This window comes from Eublepharis macularius, chromosome 8, assembly GCF_028583425.1.
Source record: "Eublepharis macularius isolate TG4126 chromosome 8, MPM_Emac_v1.0, whole genome shotgun sequence".
Taxonomy (NCBI): domain Eukaryota; kingdom Metazoa; phylum Chordata; class Lepidosauria; order Squamata; family Eublepharidae; genus Eublepharis; species Eublepharis macularius.
This window is the reverse complement of record NC_072797.1, coordinates 26,989,012-27,001,082: the sequence shown is the minus strand read 5'-3', so window position 1 is coordinate 27,001,082 and position 12,071 is coordinate 26,989,012. Positions and strand designations below refer to the sequence as shown.

The window sequence follows — 12,071 nt, the reverse complement described above, 5'->3', positions numbered from 1 at the left end:
ATTGTCAGGTTCCTCCTGGCAACTGGTGGTAGTTTTGGGGCAGGTACACAACCTGCAGGTCTCGCACCTGCATGCCAGTGCACATGCGCTGTTGCACAGTGTGCAGTGGCATCACTTCCAGTGCAATCAGAACAGACATCATTAATTGAAAACACCATCGTGTTTTCAGGCTGATTCTTAATGAATCAGCCTTGGCACGCCAATGTTGCTTCCTGTTGTACCAGAAGCAACATCCTTACACACCACACAGCAGTGCACACATGGCCATTTGCCCGCATTCCCTGTTGATGGCCGGAGATCTCCCAGTGGTCTGCCTGCTCCTGCTGATTACCCGTGATTGGTTAGGCAGAGAGGCAAATTGCTGAGAGTTTGCCTGACACTGGCAAGCACCTGACACCTCTAGAAATTAACATGTCAGTTGTTTGCAGTGCCTTTGTTTTCTTTTTCCCCTTGAATTTACACAGTGTAAGGGAAGTATATGTTGTGTTGTTTTTTAATTTTTTACCCATGTTAATTCCATTAAGAATAATTTCTGCATAAAACTTCGAATTTGTTTTGAGTATAACATTTAAACCACAATTTTTTTTACCTTATCAAATATTTCACTTTGAGTATTGGGGTGGATCCTTCCCCTACTCTACCACTTAAATTGAAGGAAGTTTCCTTAGGCTGGGGAAAGGTTCCTTGGAGGATCGTTGGACCCACCCTATTAGTTTCTGTAAGGATACAAAATTAAAATGGGCCTTTTAAATTGTGTGTAATGAACGTAAGTAAAAAATAAATAGGCTCTATCAGATCTTTATTTAGGACACTGGAAAATTTTCTGATTTTTCCAGAGATATCTGTAATTATCTGATCCAGCACTGCTGTTCACTGGAATTCCAGGCTAGTCCATTTTATCTCATGCCGAGCAATATACACATTTCCTTTTTAATCCAATGAGTTATGTTTAAACCATCTAGACACTGAAACTAATTCTCAGAAAATGAAAATTCATTACTTCAGCAAATGTTCATATTTAATTTGTAGATTACCCATACAATCCTAAACAGACTTACATCCGTCTAAGCCCATTGACTTCAATAGACATAAGGAGATGTAACTTTGCTTAGGATAGCTATGTAAATAACCATCAAGTATAACAGTATTTACACTTAGACAATTTTTGTGCGCATGTTCATCTTCCTTTAATTTTTTTTACCATTTTACTAAGCTTTCCCTTGTCTATTTCTTCGGAATATTTGAGTAGTATCACTTGATCTGACAATCTGATGGCAGCAATTCCGACCACTTCACTCAGCTTGCAAAAGTGGAAGAAAAGTGGAAGAAAATGAATTTGAGCCATTCAGATCTCCAAAAAGGAAAAGTGACAGACTAAGGCCACAGTCCTTCGGAGAGCAGGCTGCTGTTGTACTCATTGATTTCACTCTGCTGGATTGTGGCCTTAGTTTATTACCTTCACTGTTAAATGTTAGAAATACCTAGGGAAAGGTTCAGTAACATGTGCACGAGCTGTAACTGTAGGGACCCCGGCATTAGATCCTCTGTAGATATAAATTAGGGCATTTATGTTTTTTTTATTATTTATGTTTTAGCTGTAATTGACTTTAGCATGCTTCCAAAGTTCTTCTCAGCCATACTTCTCAGATTTTGTCATTCTACATCACCTGCTCTAGTTTCCAAAGTGGAATCCTCAATTCTCTCGTTTTTATATCCAAACTCTGCAATGCTCTGTGCACGCACATCTTATCAAAGCTTTCAGTTCATCCGATCATTCCTTCCTTTTCCTTTCTGCACCTCACTGATGTGCCCCTATGAAGCAAAAAAGCAATCTTGATAAGATTGTAAAAATAGCTGTATCGAGTTTCTTTTTAACGGTTTTTTACCAATATGTAGGCACATAATGTTCCTATCAGTACAACACTGCACAAAAGAATCTCGGTGCAACCAGATATACAATCACATCAGGATTTCTTTTATTCATTGTTGTAACACTCTGCATATGCATGTTGTAGAGGGCTGGGAGCAAGACACTAATTGATCGAATGAACTCAAAATTTGCACCAAACTGCATACACTGTAGTTTGGAAATTAATTCTAGAAATTCTCCAAGTTAAACTGGACTTAAAGATAAATGAAACATAATGAAGATGGAATGAGGGAAATGCATCCTTAAATTGATGCAAAGGCTTTGTTCAAAAACGTGGTTTAATTAAACTAACTATGGCTACATCGTAATCTGAATGAGGCCACTTCAGTAGCAATCATTAGATAGGGTCTATCAAACTTAAATCTAAAACTCTGGTTGAAGTTGGTTTATTAACCACAGTTAATCTTTCCTATGGTTTTGTGTGGCATACAAATCTTGGCTTGTTCCTTGGTGCCACCTTTGTTCATTCCCCTACTGTGGATACAGTTATCTAGCACCAAGGCAAGGACACCTGCATTTGTCAAGGCAAACTAACATATGAGTGATGATCTGCAAGCTGAATCCTGGTTTCACAAACCATCATTAAAATAAACCATTGGTTTGTATTATGTTAGAACTGAGTCACAAAGCAATACAAGGTCAATTCTTTCTGCCATCTGATTGGGGCAAACAGAGATATGTGTGGCCTCAACTGAATTCTGGTTCCATTTAGGTATTTTCCCACCTTGTGAGCCAAGATTTTAGAAATGTTTATATTTTATTAGAGAAATTAGATATATCTAACAACTACTCTTCTTCTCCACTTGGTAACTTTGGGTTACTGGGTCATATAGAAGATTTATCCATTCTCATGATGACTCCAAATAAAATTCATTGAACTGCATTGAGTCAAATTCAATTACTACCTACCGCCAAGCTGGATCAAATGACTCTCTTCTATTTTCATCCAACAGAGGATGTCTTTCTCTTGGAGACTTTCTCAGGAATACTGGGCAGAAGAGAGTCATTGACACTAACTTGGAGGAAGAAGTCATTGGATCCAACACATTACTTAATTCTCCTTTTTCCAAGACTATAATAAGAGCCATACTGAGTCAGACCAGTGGTCCATCAAGTCCAGAATCTTATCTCACACAGTGGCCAACCGTTTATTATGGAGGGCCAAAAAACAGCATAGAGATCAAGGCCTTCCTCCAGTGTTGCCTCCTGGACTGTTTTACTCATATATAACTTTAACAATGGCTAATGATATCATAGGATGGCCTAGGCAAGCCTGACCTCATCAGATCTCAGAAGCTAAGCAGAACCAGCCTTGGTTAGTAATGGGATGGGAGATCTCCAGAGAAGACCAGGATCGCTATGCAGAGGCAGGCAATGGAAACCATCTCTGTTAGTCTCTTACCTTGAAAACCCTACCCGGGGGGGGGGGTCAGTTATAACTTGATGGCACTTTCCAACACGACCATATCAATGCCTGTATTATCTCAATGTTCCTTACAATACCCTTGTGAAATAACTACAAGTTATTATCCCCATATTGCCAATGTGGAGGAGGGGTTTTGGCAGAATGACGACGAAAGGCCACCTACCTAATGCATAGACAATGCAAAGCTTGAATCACAGAGTTCCTTATTTGCAACTCTGTACAGCTATTCAAGTGGCAAAGAATGTTATTTTTAATCACTTCGAGATTGAGATAAACATGTCAGCATTGATCAAGAGCATACCTGTCTCTGCTTTGTGGCCTCTTATATGAGCCTTCAAGTATCTACTATGAGTCTCAAACTGTACTGAAACTTACCACTTAACACAAAATAAAAATACCAGAAACATGTTATCTTTTCTCCTCCCATAAACTATACAAGGGCACAACCTGACCACAAAATACTTATTTGAAATATATGTTCTTCAGAGCCCTAGATATCTAATAAACAGCAGGCAGTGCAGGATACATTTTCCCACGATCTGTTAAGGCTGCCTGGAATTGAGCTCAAAATACTTAGGTGTAAAAAAATTTCTCCTTTGGCTCTAGTGCATGGAACATTTTAACACCAATCCCATTATTAACATGTTATTTGCTACATGCTCTAGATAGAATTTTCACTCCCGACGAGATGTCCTGTGGTTGGACTTATGCCGGTATGATATAGCAGCTTGGCTTTTATAAGCAGATAGATATGAAAAATAGCCTAAATAAATTGTTCCTCTCAGAGATTCTCAGCAGAGTTTTTCAATGAGATACGGGCCATGTGCAGAACATGTGCTTAATGTGGAGTGAAAGCAAAGTCAACTCATAGACTTGAAACCCAAAGGACATCTGTGAATTATCCTCATGTATTTGTCACAGCTCTTTGACCTGGGATGGACACACCAGACCCAGTTTTTGCTGAAAGAGCAGATCAAATGAAATAAATTACAATTAGTTTGAATCCACACATTTGCCATGCATGGACTAGAAATGGGAAGAAAAGTGATATAATAATAGAATTTTTGTTTAATAAAGAGATAGCCATGACTTAATGGTAGAGCCTCTGTTTGGCATGTAGAAGGTCCTAGTTACAAAGAATTGGTAGCGGGTGATGCAAAAGACCCTGGAGAGCTGCTGCCAGTCTGAGTAGACAATACAATACTGACTATGACGGATTCAGTGTAGGGTGCTTTCGTGTGTAATTTGATAAACTGCTATAAGATGCGTATTGCAAAATGAATGGACACATATATGAAACTGTGGACTATTGGTCCACCGATATCCATATCATCTGTTCCAATTAGAAGCAGCTTTCCAGGGTTTCAGGCACTGAAAAGTATTTCCCAATATCTGCAACCTTAGATTCTTTAACGGGAGATGTCAGGCATTGAACCTGGGATCTTCTGCACACAAAACATGTGCTCTAGCACTGACTCACACAGCTGGGAAAATACATCTCAGTGCTCCCATCCCACATCTTATCCTTGTTCCCTGCTAGTCCTACCACATATCTGCCTTTCATAGCAAATGCACATATACTATTCCTTTTTCTGTTTATTTTTCTTTTATTGAGTAGGTGGGTAGTGCAAAAAGCTACCCAGTAAAAGCATAGTTTTTCTTCTTCATACTTTCCCATTTGTTCCAGCTTGAGGCAGATCTTATAACATGTTTTCTCCCATCCCTTCAGTCACTTTAGTCCAATCTCTTTTGGTACTCCCAACCATTTTTGGCATTCAGAAAGTTTTACATTTTCAGATTTGATGAATAAATGGACCCAAACAAAATCAGACTCTACATATTGTAGTATTAGGTGCAAGCATCTTTTTAAAATAGATAAATAAATCTTGTATACATTGATTTAACTGTGTAGTTTGGCTATCAACATTGCAGTGTAGCCAAACGTTGGCCACTATAGGCTGAATGTCTGAACAGGATCAAGCCGTAGAGTCATTCTGATCTCCAAACTATCTCCTGTAAAAACGTGTCCTGCATTTACACTAGTATTCTAAGGTCCAATATTTGTTATCTTTGTAGCATGGTACCACTTCCATAGAGTTTCCATCCTCTAGGTGATGGCTGTAGATTTCCCAGAATTACAACTGATCTCCAGGCCACAGAGATCAGTTCTCCTAGAGAAAATGGCTCCTTTGGAGGGTGAATTCTATGGCATTAAACCCTGCTGAGGCCCCTTCCCTCCTAACCCCCATCTTCCACTGGCTCTGCCCTCATAATCTCTAGGGATTTCACAACCTAGAGTTGGCAGCCCTACTTCCACAGGACCAAATCTCATACCACAACACTAAGGAGACCACACTGGACGGGCAGATGGACACAACTGTTGCTCAACACTGGTTAAATTTTCAACCATTAATTATGCCATGTGAGATACAAGCATATGGAAGTGATAGCCATGCTGCAACATAATGTCAAAATCTGCCCAACAAAGCACTTGTAATACATACATAAGCCAGTAATTTATTTTTGGGATGTTCTTACACATCAGCATTGTGATCATGTCTCTCTGTTTTCTTTCTCTTTTCCCCAAACAGAGAGTCTTTAACAATGACTGTAAACTAAAGGAGAGAATAGAAGAAAACGGATATAATACATATGCATCATATTCCTGGAAAAACAATGGAAGGCCAATGTTTGTGGCATTGAATGGAAAAGGAGCCACCAAAAAAGGAAATAAAACAAGAAGGAAAAACACCACAGCTCACTTTCTTCCGATGGCTGTTGAGCCACAGATAGACCTGTTCTATTGATAGCAGTTGAACCAAAGATCATTTGTCAGGAATACTTGGTAATCCTCTTGAAGAGGAAAGGCAGAAACAGTGCAGACATCTGCTTGATTGAAAAAGGGGTGGGGGAGGAAGCCTTTGATGGTTTTGTACTCTCTGCTGGCACATGAAGTACTTCTAATTAGGTCTGTGTCATATCTTATAATCAAGACACAAGCCGGATCAAATGGGATAGGAGCTCTTTCCAGTGTGAACAAATTATTATTATTATTTTTATCTCTGCGATAGAACTTAAAGGACAGTGTATTGAATGATCTTCGGGGAAAGTTATTTATGGAATACTAACTCATATCAAAGACCTTTATTGCTCATTCGAGCCTAATGATCCAATGAACAGTTAGGCACGCAAGCATTTACTGGAAGCACATGGATCATACGCAGAAATAAAGGAGATTCTGGAATGGTCTTGTGGAAGAAATGAATAGGATTAAGAAATATAAGCACATTAGAGTAAAACTGTTCTAACAAAATAAATAGTACGGTCTCCCTTTGTATGCTAACGCCATGCCTTTGTACTTCTCCCTAAGTTATTTATTTAATAGGATGTTAAATATCTTTCTTCTTTTTTTGTTTGTTTGAAGGATTTTCTCCATTGCTTCCCGTTTTCGTAATTGTTCTTTTCCTCCTCTCAGTATTTTGTGCCCAGTTGTATGTCGAAAGCACCCACAGGTATGTCTGAGAGTAGGGAATGGACAAAGGTTAAAGGAAAGTGTAGGGTTGTGGTTTGTGTTTAATCTTGGGAGTTTTTTTCCCTCCTCCTCTTGAAACTGAGTTTCTTTTTAATTTTGCACTTACAATCAGTAGGATCAGATATGCATGGGAATTGCAACTGTGTGTGGTTTTGTCAGCATCCTCAATGCTTCCTCTGCCCCCCACAGGAACGGTATTTCCCATAATGCATCATCTGAAGAGTCGTGCTGCTGTTTTGAAATGGACAGAGTTGAACGGATATCATGTGTTCATCTCTGGCTTATTTCAGTTCAATGCTCAATCCCAGAGATGTTGAAATATAATTGGAACTATTCAGCAGGATTTTTTTAAACAAATTGAGAATGCATCCTACTGCATTTTAATTCCCCCCCCCCCAAAATTTAAGTTGAATTAAGCCTGTGGATATGGTAACATCTAAGGGCAGAATTTGTCTGCCCCCTTCTACCCCTAAAAAAAGTAAGACAAAAAAGAGCCAAATCTTTTGACTGCTATCAAACTACTTCAGAAGAACTCCAATGACAACATACGTGGTTTGGAAATTGCAGCCTGTTCTCTGAATAACTTTCCCTTAGTTCCACTGAGTTTTAGATCTTACAAAGGAGCTGAAGAAGCAGAATTGAGTCATTCTTCCAGTGTCCCATCCAAAGCAAGAACTTAAGATATCCTCCAGGAAAGATGTGTGTGCATCAGATATAAATATAGCTCATTCACATCTTTCAAGGGTAGAAGGTGAGCAAGTTTCCAAAAAGAGAAGTAGCATGCACCAGCTATGCTGCTTTTGTGCTATATTTGGTAGCTGCCCTAAAACAGTTTGTATCATCTTAGGATGGCAGTATGAGTCCTGTTGATGTCAGAAGGCAAAAGAAGGACTAGAACCCGCTGCAACCCTATTGGTACAACTGGGAATGTTTGTTTAAGCAAAGATGTAGGCTTGGATCCAGAGTCACGTGTGTTCACCAGATGCTGCCCCCACTTCCCTCAAGCTACTTGCTTTTTAAAAGCTGGTGGCAGTGGCTCAAAATGGCTGAAAGTGTACCGGGCATGGTCAGCTGAGAAACCTTTTGTGCAAAGCCATTGACAGACTCTAAATACTGGGCTTCTGTGAACAAGACCCAGGGCTTGTCTCTTACTGCTCTGTGTCAACATTGTACTGCTTGTGAGAGGGGGCTGGAACATGATATCTACTCTATACTGTTTTCGTTGTATCCCTATCTCAATGTATCCCACTGAAATGGTTCCATTAGACCGAATGCTCCCTCAATCAGCAACATTCTGTCTGCCGTGCAGTGGCTGTGTAATCTAATGAGGGACAGTGACAGGTCCTATCTGGGCAGCCTCCGTGGCCCCAGTGTGAAAAAACATTCTCTGCCTTCTGTAAGGCAATTACAAAATCAATTTTCAATCACCTCAGAAAAATAGTGACATCCAAAATCGAAACTTGCCTTCTCCCCCAACTGCACCTCAGTCACAGGTACACAAAGGGCAGAATATATGTGAAAACTGGTTCTGGATTGTACCTCTTTTGAATGTGGTAGGAATTGCATATGTGAATACTAACCCTATTGCCCCATTGTCTGTCTCCTTGCAGAATTTTTTATTAGGCCTGAGAAGGGTTTTCTCAGAGACAATATAGTTTTACTTAGTATTACCTGAAATAATAATGGGGACTGCAATAGCAGACTGAATCCAGTCAGCAGATAAGGACCTCATTATGGTGACAAAGGAGAGACTAAATCCAGAAAATACTGAATTTCAGAGATAAAAAGATGATGAATCTTTTCCTCCTAATATTGTTATTTAATTGTTATTGTTGCAACAAGAAATGGCTATGGGGGTGTAGTTGGAGTTCTCCTAAAATAGATATATATTGTAGTCAGCCACCATCTTGGAAGATACTATAAGAGTAAGAATCCCCCCTGATTCCTCACCCACTTTAGCCAGTGACAAGTCTTTCCCATATGTCTCAGAGGTTTAGCATAACTTTCCCCCAAATGATATTTCTCTGCATGTAAAGAAAGATTCTCTTTACTATGGAAGAGTTATTCAGACATGGAGTCCCTGTCTTGGTATCTTAAGTGGTGCAATCCAGAAACAGTTATATCATGTGGTTGGCTGTTTGTACAGCGCACTAAGACAAAGGGAGAACTGGTTGATTCCTTTATCCTTTCCATTCCAACACTGCCTAGGATAATCACACCAAAGTGAACAGGTCTACTCTAAAGTCAGCAACAAGGACTGCAGCCACTATTAGTCATATGTGTATATAACTTTTGAGAGCCAATCTCAATATAACATCTGTGTTCTTCATTTATCATAATGTATACAGTGGCTCTGAAATGCAATATGGGACACATTTTTAATGGAGTGCTCCTATTTTCACAGCTTACACCAAATAAATGCAGTCTTCAGTTAAACATACTATCAACTTTGTTCAATCTGAGAAAAATAACTATATGATTTTTTTTTGTTTTACTTTTTTTGTTTAACATTAGAGAGCTGTGGATAGTTCATCAGTATAACCAAGAAATTTCATTTTGTTAGATCAAGTTAAGTAGAAACATTACATCAAGCCAACCTGTACCACACTCTTCACATTGTATTCCACTAAATAAATTAATAAACGTGTATGTCTTCTTTGCAGTGTCTGTAGTGAGGAACAGAAGTAGTTTTAAGAATATTAATTTTGTGAATCAAAATGCGTTAAGGAATTATATTGATGCTGCAGTTTTGTCTTCAGTCACAAAAGAAGTCTGTTCTGTTTTCTTAGTATTCAGAAATGGCATTTTTGGTACAAAGGAGAGACTTACTAATTGTGTCCCTTTTAAAAAATATGACTGGTAATCTATGAAGGCTGGTAATTTTGTGATCTGTTAACTTATTTGAGTCCCTATAAAACATGGCCTTCATACCTGGGAGTGGGGGAGATAAGGGCCATCCTATGGGAGGAATACTAATAAAAACCTGCTGTCCTTCCCTCACCCGTCCTTTAGCACACATGTAACACCATACCAGTGCCACTATCAGAAATGGGACTTACATGCACATGTCCTATCCTTATCCAGCCCTTCTTTGCATCTGTGCGCAAGTTACAAGGTAACTTTGGGGGATGGGCAAGAGGGCACTATTAAGCCCTAAACCTATTGTCCCTTATGTATGTGCTGGGTTAGAGATAGACTGGGCTAGACTAGAGCATGTCTCAAATTGTCTCCTCATACTATCAATGATCAGGCTATAGTTCATGTAATTAAATATGTTTGCTCTATGAAAAGGGTGTTAGTCCAGCGCGTAGCCCGGTGAAATGACTGGGAATACATTAAGGGTTTTGTGCAGGTTTCTCCTTTGTTTCAATGTGGCTTGCCTAGGAGAAGCATCCTAATGCGCTAGGCCCAAGCTCAAGCGGAGAAGATAAAGCATTTTGGCATGTGGCTAATATATATATCATTAATTTTGCTTGTGGATGAATGGAATGTTAAAAACATGTAAAACGACCAGCAGAAGAATTTGTGGATGGATATTTGAGATAAATAGAGCATGTTGTGACTAAATACGCTTGTCATATCAGGAGAGCACTTTCCTTATGTTGTTGTTTATTTCCAAGTGATAATTGCATCTGACAAGGCATGGTGGACCACCCGCAACAAAAATTAAATGTTTGGTTGGCAAATAAAGTATTGGGTGACCAGTCTTAACAGCATCTATGATATAAACGAGGTTCTCATTTCACAGAACCATTAACGTTGATTTGGGTGGGTGGGGTGATGTGTAAACATTCATAATTATACAATTTCAGAATGCTAAAAAAAAAAAGCTTCTTGCAAAAATGTACTGCTGCTTGCAGAGGCCAGGAAGCAGAAAATATTAAATGCAGTGAATAGACATGGAATAGGTATTCAGGGGGTGGGAGAATCCTGAAAATTTTTCCTGAGCTTAATAAAAAATAGTTCTATTTCCCTTTATGGACTGTTTCACTCATGAAAGGATTTCTGCACTTAATTTAAATCTCACTAGCCTTATCAAAACTTTCTATTTTCTTCAATATCCCTCTGATGTTATTTGAAAGATGAATCTCGTTGGATTGAATTTTCACATTCATTGAAATCTCGGTTTGAGGGAACCCCCCCCCCCTTGGATACATTTCACCAGTCTTATCACAATGTTGATAATTCCTCAAGCTGAGGAGGGACCCCAAAATTTACTTCCAATTTTGCCTTAAGTAAAATGTTCATAAAAATGCTGAAAGGAAGTTTGCAGCCATTGGATTGGATCTTAAGATCTGTTTTGCTATCAGGCGGCCTCTTATCTCAGAGGAAGGTGCCGTTCATTGAACAGATTCGAGAGATCCAACACATTTGTTGGTTTAGGAAGGTTTTAAGAGAAAAGGCTGCCAAAGGCATCATGAGGGCTCTGCGCAACTGACATGCTTTGGTACCTGCTGTGGCAGGATTGTGCTACAGGTGGATTTCCCAGAGTGAGTTTTGTTCCACCGGAACACAGAGCAGGATCTCCAAGGAATTTCTCACACTGAACACTGACTGAAATTAATCCGAGCACTTGTCCAGCTCCCATTCATTTCAGTGGGGCTTAAGCTGTACAAATTCCCAGAGGATATACCCTGTGTTCCTCTGTCTCCATCATAAAAATGAGACAAGTGATAAAGAAAAAAAAAGGTTATTGTATGTTTTTTTAAAAAAAATAGATTGAACAACATGTACAATATATTTAAATAATAAAAATTAATAAAATTCTGGGAATAGAAAACAAAAGTGTTTTTTTCCTGTTATTTACCCCTCCAAAACTACACTCTGATAAATGTCAAAGTAAATTAATAACATAAATAATAACGTTCTATTTATATACTGCATTTCAGGACAGCTTAACACCCATTCAGAGTGGGTGTTGTATGTTATAATTATCCCCATGACAATCACCCTGTGAGGTGGGTGGGGATGAGAGAGCTCTAAGAAAGCTGTGACTGACCCAAAGTCACCCAGCTGGCTTCATGTGGAGGAGTGGAGACTCAGACCTGGTTCTCCAGATTAGAGTCCTGCCGCTCTTAACCACCAAACTGGCTCTCATTTTGGAAGTAGTAAATGGTGGAGCTTGAAGGCTTCCATATTAAGCCCATGCAACTCATTTAAACATGCATGAAGTTTTTCTTTAA

General features: G+C 39.1%; 1 protein-coding gene across 1 annotated transcript in view; it reads left to right on the top strand.

The window, feature by feature from the left end:
- The window catches only part of FGF10 (fibroblast growth factor 10), a 120,570-nt gene extending 108,919 nt beyond the window's left edge, over nucleotides 1–11,651 (top strand). Inside the window, exon 4 of the mRNA XM_054987284.1 lies at nucleotides 5,948–11,651. Within this exon, the coding sequence (XP_054843259.1) occupies nucleotides 5,948–6,163 (216 nt within the window). The 3' untranslated portion in view covers nucleotides 6,164–11,651. The remainder of the gene's footprint in view (nucleotides 1–5,947) is intronic.
- Nucleotides 11,652–12,071: the final 420 nt, after the last annotated feature.